Here is a 20,194-nt window from a genome sequence, read left to right as displayed (position 1 = left end):
CTGTCTTTGAACCAGTGACCAGTGCTATGCAAAAGAGGGAGGAGCATCTGTCTGTGTGTTAGTGTATGTGTGAGTGTCTGTTAGTGTGTACATGTGTGTGTGTCTGTTAGTGTGTGTGTGTGTGTGTGTGTGTGTGAGTGTGTGTGTCTGTTAGTGTGTACTGCTAGAGTGTCTGTTAGTGTGTGTGTGTGTGTGTGTGTGTGTGTGTGTGTGTGTGTGTCTGTTAGTGTGTGTGTGTGTGTGTGTGTGTGTGTGTCGGGGAGATGACATCAGTGCTGGTCTGAGACTGCGACAGATGCACCTTGAGGATCCACTTACAACATGGAACAAAAAGAGGGGGACATAGGGTGGGTGGAGGGCGGTTGGTGGGGGGTGGGGGGGGGGTTCATCAGAGCCCTTTCAGCCTCATAGACCGAGGAAGAGAGAGAAGAGGGGGAACACAGAGAAAAGAGGAGCTGGGAAATGTTGGACACGACAGCTCGTTGGACAAAACAGCGACACCGGGCCTCTCTTGCATTGAGTAGCAGAACCCTGGGGAAGGGTTCCAAACGGACCACAGGGCTGAGGGCCAAACCGTCTAACGGTCGGTTAGACTCTGACGATGCCTCTCTCTTTCACCGCTAACAACCTCATTCACCAACCATCATTACTGTCCGTGTTTCAGCAGTTGAAACCTCACACGACACAAAACGATATTAATAATACTGAGGAGAGACACATAACTGTAGAGTACAAGACTTGCCTTGGGATTTTGTTGTTATCTTTTTCTGAGTGGGGCAGTCCCACTGATATTTTTCTTTTCATTGCGACAGTGGGAGACAGTAGAGATTTTTGACAGGAAGGATGGGTGAGAGAGAGAGAGAAGGGATGACATGCAGGATATGTCCACGGCCGGAATCGAACCGGAAACCCTGCGGTTACATGGTCGACACTTTAACACTGTGTTGCGCCACCAAACACCCCCCCCCACTTGTTTTGGAAGAAGGAAAATCTTCGATCGCAAAAAAATAAATGTATTATTATTGTGTAGAAGCAGTGTGTGAGGAGGATTGCAGTGGTTTCTTGATAGTTTCTCAGACAGAGAACAAACAGGTCATTGTTGTGTTGGGGTCGGGGAGATGGGACAAGCCTTTCTCATCAGTGTGCCATTACCCACGCACCACTAGGCAGAACGACGGGGGGGCGTTCAAGCTCAGCTACACACTTATCACGTAGAAATGTCATAATTTCACAGTTTGACAGACTTTGACAGTAACTTCACACAAAAACATTGAACCTGTGGCCTGGGGTGGTCTAGTGGTCTAGCACCGCGGTCTACAGTGCACACATATGTCTGTGTTGGCCTGGGTTCGATTCCGGCCTATGCCCTGCTGACATGCCCTCTCTCTCTCCCTTCTTCTCCTCACTTTCCTGTCTGTTTTCACTGTATCTGTCCAATAAAATGAAAAATATGAGTGAGACTGCCCCACTCAAAACATTGAACCTTACCTCAAAAAACAGAAACTAAACTAATACTCTCTGTGGTGAGAGCGGTCGTAACTAAACGCTGAGGTGGAGTTCCAGCAGAAATGAAGGAGGTTGTAATAATAATAAGAACCTTTATTTGTATAGCACTTTTGTGAGAGAAAATTATTATATGTAATAAGCTACATTTAAGAATCAAAAACATCATCTTGGGTTGAATGTCTGCAGCAGACTGTAGAAGATGATTTCCTGTTGTCACACACAACAGAACCAGTTTCTCTACTTGAAGCTTGACATGGGCTAAGACAATAGATACATTTACATGATTACAAAGACCTGATTGCCCTACCATCGAGAGCAGTTTATGACCTTTGTGTTGCCCCAGACCCAGTGCTCTAAGACCAGACTGAACCAGTTGTGGCCATTGTGCTCCGCTTCCACCCTTTGTCTCCATGAGAGAAAGTGGGGGCCGCTTCCCCCCTAGCCTTCATCATAATCACCTTCATCAAATGTACAGGTCCACACCCATTGCTCATGATTGGTCTAAACCTCACCTGAGGGCGGACCCCTTACCTGAAGGTACCTGTTTGTATAAATACTCAGATGAAATGAATGAGCTGGACTTTTTGAGGAACTTTCACTGTCAAGACCTATCTGACGTGCTTGTAAATTTCCTCCTTCTGCAGAAGAATATTAAATATCTTTTCTTATACATCTTGAAACGAAACAGGCTGCCATTATTGAATAATTTACTCTAACACTTTTCCTGCAAACGTTGCAGCTCAAAGCAATCATTATAGAATCATCATTTAATTATTTAGTCATTTAAAGGCAATATTAAAAAGATGGGTTTTTAGTCTTGACTTGAACATATGTGCTGAGGTTGCATCCCTTAATGTAAACTGGCAGTGCATTCCACAATTTGGGTGCATAAAATGAGAATGTCAATGTAGCCTCACCAAATCTCTTCTTTTGTACATGTGGTACACAGAGAAAGCCAGTGTCAGAAGAATGAGAGCTCTATTGGGCTGATAAGCTAGCAAAAGGTATTTCACATATTCTGGTGCTGTGCCAGTGAGAGCTTTATGAACAAGCAGAAGGATCTTGAAATCTATTCTGAACTTAAGAGGAAGCCAGTGTAGAGACTCTAAAATAGTCTCTAAATGAGTTATATGAGCTCTTCTGCTTGTTTTGGGTTTGCTGCATTTTGGACTAATTGCAGCTGGCCAATAGCTTTCTGAGAGAAGACCAGAAAGGAGACCGTTACAATAGCCCAAACGGGTAATAACAAAAGCATGCATTAACACTTCTGCATCAGCTTGCTGGAGAAAATGTCTAACTTTTGCAATATTCCGTAGATGATAAAAAGCATTTCTATTGATAGATTTGATCTGAAGCTCAAAGCTTAAGTCAGAATCTATAATCACACCTAGATTCTTAGCTTCATGTTTGCATATGAAACAATTCATTTAGTAAATGAACCTGTACCCAAGAATTGTACTCCTTGTATCCGTACATTGATGTAATAAAAGCAATTCTGATTCTGATTCTGAACCTTCCCTCATAAAACAGAAACAACCAATACTCTCAGTTGTGAAAGTGGTGGTAACTAACGCTGAGGTGGAGTTCCAGCAGAAATGAAGGAGGTTTTAGTCTGAGGGTCACCCACCTGCAGCTCCTCTGTACTAGAACACAGGTCCAGCTCGGGCAGCAGGGCGTCGGCCTCCTCCAACCACGCCTTCACGCCACACAGCTCCTCCCTGATGCGCTCCCGCTCCTCCACCTCCACACGCACCGCCCCGCGGCCCTGCATGCTCTTCTCTCTCAGACTAGGGACAGAAACAGAGTTTTGTTTATTTCTTTAGCACATGATTTGAAAAAAACAGTGCAAGGAGGGAAGAGACCCAGAAGGCTTGTTCCACTCCTGTCAACAGCCAAGGTTCAATATACTACAAAGAACACTTAATACATCCTCTGGTTTGACCTCTCACCTTGTGTACCTGCCCTGCATGACCTCTGGTTGACCTCTCACCTTGTGTACCTGCCCTGAATGACCTCTGGTTGACATCTCACCTTGTGTAGCTGCCCTGCATGGTCTAGGGTTTGACCTCTCACCTGGTGTACCTGCCCTGCATGGCCAGGAGCTGCTGGCAGAGTGGTGTGGGCGGGGCCTGTTCCAGGTGGGCGGGGACGCCCAGCAGCCGGGCAATGCGCAGCTCCAGAGCGGACAGGGCCCGGTGCTCGCAGTCCAGCCGATCCTGGTACTGGTCCCAGTACAGCAGCAGCTCGTGTAGCTCCTCCCCCGGTGTCTCCTTGTCCCTGGAGGAGTCAGGAAGCTCCACCTCTACCTGCTCCAGCACGATGGCCGCCTTCTCCACCTGGGAGGCAAATATTTTAAGGGTTTGGGCCTGTTTGATTTCTTCAGGGAGTTTGTTCCAGGAGCATGCAGCAGTGTGACTGAAAGCTGCTGCACCGTGTTTTGTTTAGCCTTGTATGATACAACAGGGCAATTCAAAGTGATTTACATACATACAGAGCAAGAGGAGCATAGTAAGAAAATAAAAATGACAATGAATAAAAGCGAATATAAGATAAATATAAATAGATAAAACATTCAATAAGACAACAGTTAATGGATAAAAAGACATTGCTAGAAGTGTGTGTTTAATCATAACTGCTGCAAAACATGAAGGTTTTTAGCTTGGACACTGGGTGGTAGAACGCACATATCTAGGAAAAGTAATGAAAGGAGGGTCCTGACATTTGATCGAGTGCAAAGATATACAAGTATTTTTACTCAGGGTCAAATGACCCCACCCATGGCTGTTCTAGTGTTAAAGATAAGAGATGTTGACATGGTCAACGTCCTCCGTGTGAACTCACGCTCTTTGTGATGTCACTCCATTCCGCCGCCCTCTGTTCCGAGCGGGTCCTCAGGTCGCGCGTGCAGCGCTGCAGTCTGGTCACCTGCCTCCAGAGGGCGCTCACAGCCCCCTCCCTGCCGCCATGGCAGGCCTTCTCTGGACACCACTCCCTCAGCTCCTCCAGCCTCCCCGCCAGAGAGTCCACCTCCTCAGACAAGGCCTGGACGGAGGCAAAGGGAGGAAGATAAGTGACAGAACCTTTGCACTACTGATGTTTACATTACTACCTTTGTACTACTGTATATTGCACATCGCACATGTCTCCTGATATAGCTTCTTTTATACTCCGCACATTAGATACTGTACATAAACTACCTCTCTGTACATAGCTCATAACTGTATATAGCTCATAACCAGGGGTGCACATAACTGGTGCGCCAGTGCGCATGCGTCGCCAAAATGCATGCTGCGCGGCAGATCAGCCGCATGAACGCGCTCTTGCGCACCAACAGCTGGAACCGCTGGCAGAGGAATTTACTTCCTCAAAATCCAACTGCTGACTGCTGACTGCTGCATCACTGCAAGCCCCACTAAGTAACTATTTGCCGTCCCCTCAGCCGAAGGCCCGACGAGTAATCCATCACAACAGTCGACCGACGACGACCACGGCGACTCTCCTCATGAAAACATTCGGAAAGTATCGTAACTCGTACTTTCATTCCGCGTATCGCACGATCACGCAGCCACGTGAAAATTATGTCAGTTGATTTCATTGTGTTTAAAAAACAGACATTCAGTTAGTGCTTAAAGAGATGTCAGTTGATTTCATTGTGTTTAAAGGAGTCTGACAGACTTTCATGCTTAAAGAGCAGTCATTTGATTTTGCATTTGTTTCTTTTGTTTTGCACACAATCATTTGTTCGGTCATCTTTATTTAGGAATAAATGTCGTTTTGCTAATATAAGTTATCCATGTATCCATTTTTTATCCATCCTGTGGGACGGGTCGTGACTCGCGAGCTCGGGGAGCACCAAGCAGCATCCCTAGGTGCTCCTCTGAGCACTGGCCCCAAAAAGTTATGTGCACCCCTGCTCATAACTGTATATAGCCCATAACTGTATACAGCCCATAACTGTATATAGCCCATAACTCTATATACCTCTAAACTATACTGATGTTTACAATACTACCTCTGCACATACAGTGTATTACATAGTTACCTATCACTACCTCTTGTTCTATTTATATCATGCTCTTATATCACTCTTTGCACTTCTGGTTGGATGCTAAACTGCATTTCGTTGTATAGTACTTGTACTCTGCGATGACAATAAAGTTGAATCTAATCTAATAATTCCGTCTTTCAGGGACTGTTTTAAGTGATGTTGAGGGACGTAGTCGGTAACGTACCATTAGCTTAGCTTGCTGGTCGGTGCAGTCTGTGAGGGAGGTCACTTTGTGCGAGATGCACTGTGAAAGACCGGTCTGCGTGCTGTTCACACGCTGGCTCATCTCCTCCTGGGACTTCCTGTATCTTCTGAGATGTTCGGCACACCTTGAGAACACAAGATAAGACAAGACATCAACCATATATAACAACAACGATTGAACATGGGGCTGTTGCATTCACTGACTGAATATACAGTATTTTAGGTTAAATCTCCAATTCAAGCGCTTCGGCTTAGGTTATAAGTGAATGACCAGAGCTATTAATGTATGGTGACCAACACTGTGCCATTTAGCAGACGGTTTTAATCCAAAGCCATTTACAATTACAAATTACAGGGACATTCCCCCTGGAGTAACTGAGGGCTAAGTGCCTTACTCAAGGGTTCACTAGTGGTGGTGTTTCAGTTGGGATTTGAACTCACAACCTTCCTATCACCAGTCCAACTCACTATCCACTAGACCACCACTATCCCACCTGTGGTACCCTACCTGTGGAGGTCCTCCAGTCTGAGCTTGGCCTGGGCCTGCAGGACGGACAACCGCACCAGGAGCTGGCTCAGAACCTTCCCCTGGAGACGCTCCACCTCCTGGGGGGAGAGGTAGGCGTGCTGGGGGGTGCAGGTCTGGAGCTGATTGAAATGGGACACCAGCTGCTCCTCTAGAGACATCAGGGCCTCCTGGCTGTCCCTCAGCCTCTCCGAACACGCCCTGACAGGGCCTAGAGCGGGCAGGAGAGAGGCCTCCGCCTCCTGGAGGAACCGCACCGCACCTTTGACGGCACAGTTGTAGCTCCTTAGAGACTCCCGCACCTGGGTAATGCCCTCCTGCACAGATCACAAACATATGAAACATTTTAGACCTCAATCATTGAAACTTGGACCCTTGGAAAAAGAGTAAAGTTGGTTTCAACCACACGATAAAAAAAGCAAAAACTTGCCGTTCGTAAGTCACATTCTTTCAGGATCACAATCTTCAAGTCGGTCAGGTCTGCGTACTTGCGTCTTCCCTTCTGCCCGTTTCCTTTGTTTTGTTCCAGAACCTCCAACACCCGCATTCTGGACTCTACGGTCTTCCTCAGGTTCACAGTCCTCTGGTACTCCTTGTCCAGGGCTTGCTCTCTGGGGTCCAGCTGACAGGGCTGTTGCAGCACCTGCTGGGTGTCCCTGAGGAAGGCCTGAACGGCTCTCTGCTCTGAGGGGTAGTGCACCCCCTTCAGCAGGGCCCACTCCATGATGAGGATGTTGTTGTGGACACTCATCTCCCAGTTGTTGAGGCTCGCCAGAACCTGCTTGATCTTCTGGCGCTCCACGGTCAGCTGGGAGGGGTAGAGGTCCGGGGAGATGTTCTTGAGCTCGTCCACGGCTTCCTCGCACATCCCGTTCGTCAGATAGAACTGGGGGAGGAGCGCCTGGCAGGTCTTGTACCTCTCCTCTTTGCCTCTCTTCTCCTCTTTGACCTGGAGCACCTGCACCTCCATGTTCTCCCTGAGGGCCTCCAAACACCTTCTGAAGCTCAGGTACCTCTCGTGTTTCTGGGCCTGCAAGGCAAGTTTATTTGTGTAGCACATTTCATACAACAGGGGCAATTCAACGTGCTTTACTTATATTATAAAAATACAGCAAGAGGAGCATAGTAAGAAAATAAAAATGACAATGAATAAAAGCAAATTTAAGAAGTAAATAGTTAAAACATTTAATAAGACAATAGTTAATGGAAAAAAGACATTGATAGAAGTGTTTGTGTTTAATCATAACTGCTGCAAAACATTTTAACGGTTTGGGCCTGTTTGATTTCTTCAGGGAGTTTGATCCAGGAGCATGCGGCAGCGTGACTGAAAGCTTCTGCACCGTGTTGTGTTTTTACTCTTGGAATGATTAGCTGATTAGTCTCACCTTCAGGTCGAGGGAGTTCATCTTGCCGTGGAGCTCGGAGATGACGCACAGCAGCTCCCTCCTCTTCTCCTCGGGGACGCAGGAGGGCTGCAGCTGGTCCACCTGGCACTTGTGCTCCACGATCATGTGTCGGAAAGGCTCCACAGCGGAGAGGGACTCCCTGGTGACCGGGAACCTCTGTCTGTTCAGGTCCACAAGCATCTGCCTCAGGCTGGTCTCCATCATCGCCACCGCCTGCTTCGACGACTCTTGCGTCTGGAAAAGTTCGTCCACCTCCTGGTTGTTGGCTTTCTCGTAGCTGACGATGCTTCTGATGTCCTCCTGGAGGTTGGTGAGTTTGTCATTCAGGAGGCACGTCTCTGCGATACTGAGCTCGGAGGCGATGTCCCGACTCCTCATCAGGAGGGCCTCGGACACGGCGGCTTGTCTCTCCGCGTCTTCCAGCGTCTCCTGGATCTGCCTGAGCCAGCGGCCCAGGTTGGCCGCGTTCAGCCCCTCCCCTCTCCTGGAGGAGGCCTCTCTGTGGAGGTGAGCCACCACCCAGGAGTCCAGGTCCCCTATCTGCTCCGACATCTTCTCCCTGGTCTGCAGGCCCGACTCGATCTCCCTCACGGCCCTGGAGAGCTTCTCCGTGGTGGACTTGGACAGTCTCTCCAGGGTCTCCAGAGAGGATTGTACCAGGGGGACCTCCTCGGTCTGGTCCAGCTCCGGGATCAGCTCCGTCACCTCCTCCACCAAGGCCTCCAGCTGGCCCTGCTTGGCCATCATCTCCGACTGGAGCTTCTTCAGGTCTTTGATCTGCCGGTGGACTTCCTCGGGCAGGAGAGCGACCTTCTTCCTCCTGTGCTCCACGTCGCCCTCCGCCTGCTTGGCCCAGGCCAGGGCGTCCGTCATCACCTTAATAATAATAATACATTTTATTTGTTTGGCGCCTTTCAAAGGACATCTCACAGGGCACAGTGCACAGTAAAATACAGTGAGGATGAATTAAAAACAGTGTAGGTGACAAGGTGTCAAAGACAGTTAAAACTAAACAGAAACAAACAACAGAAAACAAAACCAGAAAACCCAACAGGAGGTGAAGTACAAGGACACAGGATACAGATTAAAGTGAGATACCTTCAGGATCTTCTCCATGATGGGGTTGCTGCTGCTGGGGTTGTTCTGAGAAGAAGACACCTGCTCCTCCATGCAGTCCAGCTGCTTCTTCACCTGCTGGAGCCCCGCCTCAATCTGCTTCTTCTCCTTGGCCCACTGGGAGCTGTTGGCCAGGGCCTCGGATCCCTTCTGCAGTTGGTGGTATCTCTGCTTGGCCGCAGCAAGGTCGGCGCTCGCCACCATGAACTTCTGGGCCCTCTTGCTCTCCCACGGGACTCTCCCAGAGGACTTGGCTGGACCTAGAGTCTTCCCGATGGTGTTCATCTGCTCCTGAAGGGCGGATATTTCTGACAGGAGGTTGGAGGTTTCCTGAAATTGGGCATTGACCCGATGTGCGGTCTTCTCCCCGGCTCTCTCCAGCCCTCTCCACTCGTCCTGCAGGCTCCTCTGTTGGGTCTGCGCGGCGGCCCGCTGGGCCTCGGTCAGGTGGGGGACCAGCTTGGTGTGGGTCAGAAGCACGTCTCCCAGGACGGTCCGGTCCTCCTCCATGGTCCGTATGAAGGAGCGCAGCTTCTCTGCCTCCGCTGAGCTGCTCTCCACTGGAGATCTGGGGAACACACATCAGGGGAAAAACAAACTACGTTATTTCTGGGTCCATTGAAATAAATATTCTCAAGAATATATCAAATTGGTAAAAGTAAAAAAGCAAAATCAAACAATTTCAGTTAATAATAATAATAATAATAATAACTTGGTTTTATATAGCGCCTTTCACAAACCCAAGGACGCTTTACAGATTTTACAGACAGACAGAAAAGGAAAAAAAACAAAAAAAACAAAGAGACAGCGACAGTAACAAAAAATAGTCTAGGGGGTCAAAGTTCATCGAACACCCATCACACTCACGTTCTCAGAGACTCCAGCTCGGCGGCTAGTCTCTCCAGCATGGCCTTGGCCGTCTGTGTCTGTCTGGCACACTCGGTGACCAGCTGTAGCTGGGCCTCTTTACAGTCGACAGCGGCTGAGGCGTCCAACACTGCAGCGCTCCATGGGCCCTCCTTCTCGCTGGGCTGGGAGAACGCAGACACCTGGGCCTCGGCAGCCTGTCTGCACTCCTGGAAAGTACAGAACACACACACACACAGAAAGTCAGTACAATACTCACTCTTCAAGTGTGTCTCGTTTTTCCAGAGAAGAGAGAGAGGTTGTGTTCTGGATTGAGTGAGTGTTGTTGTGTTCTCTGGTTTGCTCCTTAGCACTAGAACAGCCGTGGTGGGGTCACGGTGACCCTGTGAGTAAAACAATTGTTATATCTTTCCACTCAATTAAATTTCAGGACCCTCCTTTCATGACTTTTCCTAGATATGTGCGTTCTACCACCCAGTATCCTTACTATTATTTTCAAAAGCACATCAGGATAAGCTAGCATAAAGCCATTTCACAGTTTTTCTGTGTAGGAGGCAGGCTAATTTACAAGCCGGCCAACTAGTGGTCGTTGTGTATAAATAGCAGCTTCCCATTGTAAAGGCTATGGTCATTTGACCCCCGAGGCGGCTCTTATCGTAGGTACAATAGACACAGCTGTTCTAGTGTTAACGTCTGGTCTGGGGCCTCACCTCTGCCTCCTCCACCTGCTGGGCCATGGCTACAGGGTTCAGGTCAGCAGAACGGTTCCTGCAGACCAGAACTCTGACCACCAGCCTCCTCAGACGGGCCTCCAGGTCACTGAGAGACGTGTCCAGAACCATGGTGGTGTCCTCCCAAGGTTTATTCTGTGATTAAACACAACCAAGTGACCATGTATGTAGACAGTTTTAAAGGTGAGGTGTCCTTTGATAAATTAAGAGATATCGATGGCCGAAACGCACTACAAAATTCACTTTTTTGGAAAAACTACAAAAACTGTAATTCTCACAAGGCCTCTTCGAGGTGAAATAAGCTACAGTAATAATTAAAATAGCAAGCTAATGTAAACGTCAAATACATCTCAAAGTACAATTCATATTCAAAATTGCCACAAGATAACCCAACAACCCTGTAGGGTTTGACTGTACCTCAATGAGAAGGTTGTAGGGTCCGATCTTTGAGAGCAGTTGGACCTGGATGAAGAGGTCCTGCATGGTGGGTCCCTCTGGTTCAGCTGGGGTCTGGTTCTCTGTCTTCACCACCCCAGGGACCGCTTCAACACGGGCAGCTGGCTTCTCTGCTTGGCTGCATACCTGTTGCTGCTGTGAAGCCCCCCCAAAGACATGTCAATTGTGAAAAGTAGGCTATAGTAGGCTAAATTAGGCTAAAGTAGGCTAACCAAAGCTTACACCAAGGCTGTGAAGGTAAATAATATGCAAAGGGGTGGTGAGAAAGGGTGTTCCCCAAAGCAACTCCCCAAGAAATGAGCTACACACTATTGTAAAGCCTGGAACAATGTTTACCTCAGAAGGGCGAACTGGTGGAACTGCTGCGGTTCTCACGCTCACGAACGCTCCCATACTTACAGCGTGTCTGCTGCGGCTCTAACTGCGGAGCTGCTACTGCCAGCCCTGTCTCTGTACATCAAGTTTGCCTTTGATAATGGCCAATAACGGTCAATAATATAATGTTTCATTTCAGTTCTTTATAAACGGTTCTGTGTTCAGTCTCTGCTGTCATCCGTCCTTAATGAGCAGTTTGAGAAGTGAGACAGTTATGAGCAGAAAGAGGTCACGTCGTTTTTGTTGTTTACCCTCTTTCTTTCAGAGTAAGAGTACTCAATCACCTCAGCAACACCTACTGTAGTATAATAGTACCTGTAAGGCTTTTAATTTGAAACAGATTGTGAAAGTGTTGAGTAGAGAGAGAGAGACTGGTTTAGACATGTCTCGAATTGTCATAGAACTTGTTTACCTAGTTCTAATTTATTTGTATTTATATTTTTTTAAACTGCAATGTCTAGACTTCTTTTTCACTTATTAAGAACAGACAGCGGAAGAGTTGATTTAAAAACAATGTTTGACAGATGTAGACATTGAAACTGTAGTGTATGTTGCTGGTATGATGTCAATATGACTATCAACAGATCATTTTCACGCGGAAGGCATGCGGAAAAAATAGGCAAGAGTCTGAATCTCTAGATGGCATGGCGTGGCAGCCAGCATGAGACACGCTTGAGGCGTGCGTCTCACGTGCGCTGTGTGGCTGCTCTAACGCGTTAACATGGCCGCCGAAATGAAACGCACACACGCTACTGGGGTTGACGTCCGCAGTGTGGTCCCGAGGTAAGAGTGGGCTGTATCAGTATCTAACATCACCTATGACTGACAGAACTACAGCAGGTAAGAGTGGGCTGGATCAGTATCTAACATCACCTATGACTGACAGAACTACAGCAGGTAAGAGGCGGATCACATTCTTCAGGCAGGGGCCGGGAATCATGTTGGATTCTTATTATGTGGTTAAATGTTTATACCTATATATGTATCTATTCCATTATATATGTATCTATTCCTGCCATTTTTATTTCTATTTACAAATAAACTTGCCATGCCTAAAGTTATCCTCCTCTGAATCCCAGAGCAACACTATGTACCAAAGGACTAATGTGTCTTTCATGCCCACCTACAGCTAAGCCAATACAGAGTTCAATGGAGGCTATAGTATTACTCCCCTTAAGCAACGTCTCTCACTGTGTTCTCTCTCTCTCCTCAGGGTATTCGCCTTTCTCTCACCCTCTCTCTCTGCTCAGCTCATTCTCTCTCTCTCTCTGCCCTCTCTCTTTGTCTCTGTAGAGCCTCCCTTCATCAGTCTGGAGGTACAGAAGCTCTCAGTACGTCCTGTCCTTGTGAACCTGTTACAGAGCCCCTCTGAGATAACCCACTAGACTAGAGAACAAGCCTGCTGTATCTGACTGGCTGATCCAGATAACATTACAGTGGCAGGGGAGAGAACCAGCACAGAGGAACCACAGTCTCTTCTGCATCACCACAAAGAGAGGGGGAAAGGTCCCTTTTCAGAGTTGTTTACTTGGGATTTAAAGTTGTATCATAGCTGCATTGGTTGTATAGAAATCTATCAGTACTGAGTCGTAATAACTGCGATTTCACAGTACTGTACTGAACTGCAGTACGACTGGTCCCGCTGTAGTACGACTACCATCACTTTATTATTACTTACTTTATTTATTTTACTTTATTCTATTATAGTGATGTTGTATCTTGCTACAATGCCAATGTTGAAGAACCTAAGCCAAAGATTTTTACTTACGTACTTTGGAACTAATAAAAGCGATTCTGATTCTGGTTCTGATTCTCTACCTGAGCGCTGGTCTCTCGCTGGTCTCTCTGTACCTGTACCTGTGGCGAGTCAACTTTGGCGCCATCCGTGGCCGTTGCCATGGCAGCGACAGGTGTCTGCTCCTCAGCCGGTCTGTTGTTGCTGCTCCTCCTCCTCCTCCTCTCCTTGGGGACCGGAGCTGGAGGAGGTGTCTGTGTGTCAGCCTGGGGGGCTGGGGGAGCGTCTCTCTCTCCTGGCTGGGGGGCCGCAGCCTTTGCTAGCTGTGAGGCTTGAGGCTTGGCCTCGTCCCTCTTTAGCTGTTTTTCATTAGCGACGGCTAATCCCCTCTTAGTCTCTGCTGCTGGGTCTGCCAGATGTTTGTTTACATCCTGGACGTCCTCCAGCTTCACAGCTGGTTCGGTCAGGCTGGTTAGGCTCTCTGGCGCCTCACGCTGGTCGTTCTCTGTCCTCTGTTTCACTAGTTTCTCTGGCTCAGTGACCGCTGTCTTTGTTCGACCGGGTTGATCAGAACCAACAACAGCCTCTGTATTCTTATCAGCGGGCTCTTTATGGGTCACAGGGCCCTGGGGCAGGTCCAGTACAAGGTACCGCTGTTGAATCTCTTCTTTGCTGTGTTGGGTTTCAGTGGGCTGGGTCACAGGAGCTTGGGTCTGCTTGGGTGCTTTACTCAGGCCTTTCCCTGCGGGCCTCTGCTTAGGGCTGGGTGTCTGGCTCGATGGACTTGGAGGCTTTGACTCTTTTGTACATTCAGAGCCAGGAGGAGGAGGAGACTTGGGGTCAGTGAGCGTGGTGTCAAACTGTCCAACAGCTCCAGAGGAGACGATGCGTGCCGTCTCGGGGCTCGTGAGAGGGGACGTCCCCCCCGGAGTCTGGACGAAGACGGAAGACGTGTCCAGGATGATCGTGGCTATTTTCTTCTTCTCTGGAACAGGAGTTTGCTGTTTGTCATCGAGAGTGGGTTGTGTGTCTTGAGGACTCTGATCGGCGGTCTTGGAACTGACGACCGACGTCGACTCGGTGGTAGTGTCTACTCTTTTGACGTGAGTCTGAGGGTCACCACGGTCCTTTCGACTCTTAGTTTCGGGCCCTTGGATCTTCTGAGAGGTCGTGTCGAGCGTGACAACTGCCACTTTGGCAGCAGGTTTAGTCACCCCTGTGGATGGTGCTGCTGGGGTCACGGCAGATCCTGGACTCTGAGGGGGGGTGTGTACCTTGGTAGCGGTAGCTGTTGTAGCCTCTTGTTTGACTGATATGGATTTCTCTTTGGTTTCTGCTGTAGTGTCTTGTTTGACTGATATGGATTTCTCCTTGGTAGGGGAGTGTGGGGACTTGGGGGCTTTGGCTTTCTGACTTGGGGCCTTTTCCTGGACAGGAGGAGTCTGCTGCTGGCTCTTGGCTGGGCTGACGGTGGTTTGGGGGGACGGGGATGGGGGGGTCTTCGATGTCTTTGGAGACGGTTTGTCCTCTGTCTCAGCACGGGGGGGTGCAGAGCGGGGGTCAGACACCTGGACTTTCTGTTTACTCTTCTCTGACAGAACCTGAGAGAAAATGAGAGACATACAAATATTGGTTACTGCATTATTCCTATCAAAAGATTTAATTACATAGCATTTAGGTCTAGCACCATGGCCTACAGTGCACACAACCGCCCATGTCAGCATTGGGTGGACTCTGCCCCATGCCCTGCTGACATGCCCTCTCCTCCTTACTTTTCGGTCTTTCTCCACTCTCTCTATCCAATAAAACTACAAAAATACACAAGTGTATCACACTCCAAAAAATAACACAAAGAAGCATCAAAAGAGTGGTTATTTGTTTAATAACCAGCATTTGTTGTTTGTTTGTCCTCACCTTCATGGTCTGGGTGAGAGCCTTGGTGTGTGTGTCTGCTTCCCTGAGGGCTTCTGTGCCATCTCTCTGCAGCCCGTCTGCCTGGTCTGGCTTCAGACAGTCCTCCAGGAACTGTGTGTGGGACAGTGCCACCTGCAGGGCCTGTCGCAGCAGTGCACCCTCCTCCAACGCAGCCTGATGAGGCAAACACAGTGGTGTGATTATAAATAAGTGGATTTACTGGCAGCGTTATAAACAGGAATATTGAGTTCCCTCTCTGCATTTCTATTGATTCACTCAACACAATAGGTCCTACTACTTTAAATATGTATCTATTTTATTACTAGTTATACTGCTAATTGTATCCTGCCTTATTTGTCACTTATGTCCTGTACTATTGTCACTTTTATCTTGAATTATGCCTATATTTTATACTCTTACACTTGTGTAATATGACGTAACAATAAAATTGAATCTTGAGGTAGCCAACATCACAAACATCTGATGCTATTGCGGGGGGGGGGGAGTGATTTCTTACCTGGGTGGAGGTGGCTGTGTGTAGGGTGGTGGAGTGGGTTCGTACCTGGGTGGAGGTGGCTGTGTGTGTGTGTTCTTACCTGGGTGGAGGTGGCTGTGTGTGGGGGGGTGGAGTGGGTTCGTACCTGGGTGGAGGTGGCTGTGTGTGTGTGTTCTTACCTGGGTGGAGGTGGCTGTGTGTGGGGGGGTGGAGTGGGTTCGTACCTGGGTGGAGGTGGCTGTGTGTGTGTGTTCTTACCTGGGTGGAGGTGGCTGTGTGTGGGGGAGTGGAGTGGGACCACTGCTGCAGGGCCTGGAGAGCGTCTGTCAGACAGTGGGCTGTGCTCTTGGTGCAGGAGGCCTGTCTCTCTCCCAGCCTGGACCACAGACTGCAGACAGACAAGGATGCTCATCAGACAGCATTCATACTGTATGTTACATATTTGAATTTGTAGATGTGTGGATAGACAGATAGATAGATAGATAGATAGATAGACAGACAGACAGATAGATAGATAGATAGATAGATAGATAGATAGATAGATACACTTTATTGATCCCTGAGGGAAAATGAAATATTATATACAGTTACAACAGTCCAGTATGGTTTAACATCCCCCAGCCTGACTCCCAGATCGAGCCAGCCGGAGGGGGAGTTGTACAGTTTTATTGCGGCAGGCGGAAAACATCTCCTATAAAAGCTCTCCTATGACTATATGCTGCCGTACCCTCAAACTGCCTCCGCAAAGACCGGTATGTTCCCCTGTGGTATGAGGCTGTTAACCTGAGGTAATAAATTAAACTGAAATTGAAATGGAAGGGAAGCAGCTTTCTAGTTCAAACATGGACGGCTGAGCTGAGCTATGTGTGCAGTTTGATAATTAGCTGAATGTTTAGGATTCTTGGTGCCGTACCCATCGTGATTCTGGGTCAGTGACTCCACCAGAGAGATAACATCGGCAGGAAGCTCCTCCTCTGGGGTTGTAGACTTCCCAGCCTGGTGCAGGTCATGAACTTTGACCCCTAATCCTTCCAGGAGGCCCTCACAGTTCTGTGGAAGAGCAAACATCACATCTGTCAAGGTCATAGGTCACAGTTTGGAAGCAGTATAGAAACACTAGGAGTACAATAGGCATTGTACTGTATTGCACATACAGAACACAGACTGAAAATATGAGACGGCAGCTGGTGATACCGGGAACAAGTCGGCAACCGACCAAAATGTTTGGACTTTTATTCCCCCCAAAATTAAATAAATGTCAATGACAAACTCGCTAGTCAAGCCAAAACACATCCCCACTACTCTACACTAATTAGGTAGTAGTAGGGATTACTACAAATGAAAGTGAACATTTTGATTGGTTGAAGACTTGTTCCTGCTTTCACCAGCTGCCTTCACAGATCATTGTCTAAGTACAATGCCAACCAGAATAGAGAGACTTGTCTGGCTATGTATAATGTTTGTATGTGTCTGGTATTTGGGGGGATGGGGGATATATTTAAGTTTGTTCTTTGTTAGTCCTGCTTGGACCTGTGATATATTGTGGAAAATACAATTAAAACACTTTTTATTTTTATTTTATTTTTTTACCACACAGTCAGTCAGGCACCTTGAGGCTGGTCCAGTGCTGCTGCAGCTGTGTGATGTTCTGGTGCGGCTCGCTGTAGCTCAGCGCCTGGTCCAACGACCGCAGCTCCCACTGCAGGGCCGCGGCCCTCTCCCTCACCCCCCGGGCCTTCTGGGCCTGCTGCCCGTCCAGCGCCCCCAGCAGAGCCCCACAGGCCGCCAGCCGCTCCTCCACCTCCCTCCTGGAGGAGGCGCAGAGCTGGTGCAGGTGGTCCACCTCCAGGGTCAGGGCCCCGCGCCCCCCTGCCGTGCAGCGTGGCAGCAGGGTGTCTCTGACTGCGTCAAGCTCCCTCATCTCCCTCTCCTCCCTGTCCACCGTCTGCAGCAGGGCCTGGAGGGGAGGGGGGAGGGGGGGGGGACAGCAGCGTTCACCTTCCACGTGTGTCATACAGTAACACATACACAACAGGAAGGGGGTGGCGTAGCTCAATAAAGGCCTATTCGGACGGGGTTAGTATTATCTGGGGACCTCTGGTAATTTATAATAATTATGGAGGTCGTCTGTGTTCCGTTTTGAGTGTGATTGAACTCTGAAACTTTGTCACAAGATAAAACAGATATTGAGAACTTCAATTTCACGTATAACTCAATTTTGAAAACATTTTGAGTTACTGCGGTTAGACTCTGCAGGGCAGTACAGACATGATGTGAGTGTGAGGAAGGTTGAGGTTTAGGTGACTAGAGGTGAGGTTTACTACCTTCAGGGTGTTGGTGGTGTGTTGTTGGTGTGTTGGTCATGTGACTGACCTTCAGGGTGTTGGTGGTGTGCTGGTGGTGTGACTGACCTTCAGGGTGTTGGTGGTGCTGTGGAGGCCGGGTCTGTCAGAGGGGGGGGGGCCCAGGCCCTTCACGTGCTCCCTGAGCCAGTCCTGGGCGGCGCTGTGCTGCTCCACCAGCTGGGCACACACCCTCTCTGTGTGAATGCCCTCCTCCAGCCTCCCACAGGCCGCCTGCACACACACACACACACACACACACACACACACACACACACACACACACACACACACACACACACACACACACACAGAGACAGAGACAGAGACAGAGACAGAGACAGAGACACACACACACACACACACACACACACACACACACAATAACATTAGCATGAGTGTTTTTCTGTATCTGCACTGATTTCTGAGGACAGTAGTTTTGCATTACAAACTGTCGCTGTATTGTGAAGGCGATGCTTTTCTCTGAGGCGTTGCTATTCCTAAGACGGATTTTATAATATGTATCTGTTGCGCTTTGTCTGTTTTTATTATGTTATTTTCTCAAATTTTGTAACCTTGTACTTGGTGTACTGGTGTGCTATCTTGGCCAGGTCTCCCTCGAAAAAGAGATTTTAAATTTCTAGCACTGTGGGGTCATTTGTCCATGTGAGTAAAAACATTTTAATATCTTTGCACTCGATACATTGTCAGGACCCTCCTTTCATGACTTTTCCTAGATATGTGCGTTCTACCACCCAGTATCCTTACATTTTCAAAATCACATCAGGATAAGCCAGTATAAAGCTATTTTGCAGTTTTTCTGTAGGAGGCTAATTTACAAGACGTCGCCAACTAGTGGTCGTTGTGTGTAAATAGCAGCTTCCCATTGTAAAGACGATGGTCATTTGACCCCCCGAGGAGGCTCTTACAATTCGGTTGTTAAGTCTGACGTCACGCGTGACATTTAGCAATTTCCGGGTCCAAATAAATGTAAAAATCCCCGTACCAGTGTACTAAAGCGGTAGAATGACAGTTCCGTCATTTATAGACTCGGATCTATTCATACAACAAGGGACACAGCACTGCGGCATTTCGAGAGCGCCTCAGCCAACGTTGGACCCGGAAACACGTCACGATTTAACAACCGAATAGGCACGGCTGTTCTAGTGTTAACTAACTTAGATTTAACTTTCCAATTTGAAATAAGATTTGATAGTGGGTGATGTGGTGTTCTAGTGTTAAACCACCCAGTCAGTCAGGCACCTTGAGGCAGCTTGAGGCTGTTCTAGTGTGACCTCCTGGTTCAATAAAAAGTCATTAAAAACTTTGCCGCTCACCGTCTGGTCTTTCAGCAGGGCGGGGACACTCTCCTCCATGGCCGCCCAGGAGGGGTCGGTCCAGCTGGGGTCCTGGGTGACTGTGAACAGGTCAGCCCCCTGGGCGCGCAGGGCCGACAGGCTGGGGGTCAGGAGCATGGTGCGTTCCAGCAGGCTCCGGGCCTTCTCCATGGCCTGCCTCCTGTCCCCCAGCCCGGGCCAGGGGAAGTGTCGGGGCAGTCCGGCTGTCTGGTTCTGTATCTCAGCCAGGCTGGACTGGGTCAGCTGCCTCTGGTGCTGACAGGCCACCAGGCGCTCCACGACACCCTGCAGCAGCCTGGCACAGAGGGGGGGGGGGGGGCATGTTAGCATGTTAGCATGACAGGGCGTTTATTCTATACCATTACATTTTTACATTAAAAAAATATATATTGGCATTGAGCAGACGCCTTATTCCAAAGCGACTTACAATCGATACATTTGACTAAGCAAGTGAATCATCAATCCACCAGGACTGCAGAGTCTCTACCTATCTGCTGTCAGGACTGCAGAGTCACTACCTATCTTCCGCCGTAGAATGAAGACCTCCATCTCTTCAGGCTACACCTTAACTGTCCCTTCTAAGACCTCTTCATTCCCTCTAACACCTTGTACAGTTTCTCTACTGTAAATACATTTAAAAAATAAATGAAATCTTAATTCTCTTCCTTCTGGCCTTATGACTGCCAATGGCCCCTGGCCTGAGCTAGATTACTCTTCCTGCTACAACTGGCGGATTGATGGTTCACTTGCTTAGACAAATGTATTTGTTGTAAGTCGCTTTGGATAAAGGCGTCATATTGCTAAATGCCAACAATGTAAAATATAAATGATACACAGGCTATTGAATGTCCCTGTACTGTACCTGTGCACCTCCTCAGCAGCCTGAGTGAAGCTCCTCCACTCGTCCTCCAGGTCCTTCACTGTCTGCTGGACCTCCCGTCTCCTGCCCTCCTCCAGGTCCTGGTGGTCACACAGACTCTGACCTCGCCTCCTCAGGTCCTGAAGCTTACTGTCTCCCTCAGACTTGGAGCTGATGACAGCCTGTGGACAGAGACATACTGGGTTATATTCCATGGGGAAATACAGTACGAGAAATGGTGTGAAGAAAGAAATA

At 48.5% G+C, this 20,194-nt stretch overlaps 1 protein-coding gene across 1 annotated transcript in view; it reads right to left on the bottom strand.

Annotated features, from left to right (window-relative positions):
- Positions 1-20,194, bottom strand: part of syne2b (spectrin repeat containing, nuclear envelope 2b) — a gene marked incomplete at its 5' end in the record, with an annotated part of 186,906 nt that overhangs the window by 100,766 nt on the left and 65,946 nt on the right. Inside the window, 19 exon segments of the mRNA XM_080522419.1 lie at positions 3,134-3,293; positions 3,580-3,842; positions 4,348-4,548; positions 5,739-5,883; positions 6,267-6,601; positions 6,715-7,314; positions 7,670-8,566; positions 8,789-9,374; positions 9,674-9,882; positions 10,384-10,539; positions 10,822-10,995; positions 13,399-14,571; positions 14,885-15,058; positions 15,639-15,768; positions 16,294-16,430; positions 16,990-17,337; positions 17,792-17,956; positions 19,060-19,375; positions 19,943-20,121. Coding sequence (XP_080378545.1) covers positions 3,134-3,293; positions 3,580-3,842; positions 4,348-4,548; positions 5,739-5,883; positions 6,267-6,601; positions 6,715-7,314; positions 7,670-8,566; positions 8,789-9,374; positions 9,674-9,882; positions 10,384-10,539; positions 10,822-10,995; positions 13,399-14,571; positions 14,885-15,058; positions 15,639-15,768; positions 16,294-16,430; positions 16,990-17,337; positions 17,792-17,956; positions 19,060-19,375; positions 19,943-20,121 — 6,348 coding nt within the window.

The sequence above is a fragment of the Nansenia antarctica genome, assembly GCF_963989245.1.
Source record: "Nansenia antarctica genome assembly, chromosome: 1".
In the NCBI taxonomy this organism is placed as follows: Eukaryota; Metazoa; Chordata; class Actinopteri; order Argentiniformes; family Microstomatidae; genus Nansenia; species Nansenia antarctica.
This window is presented reverse-complemented; position numbering and strand designations above follow the sequence as displayed.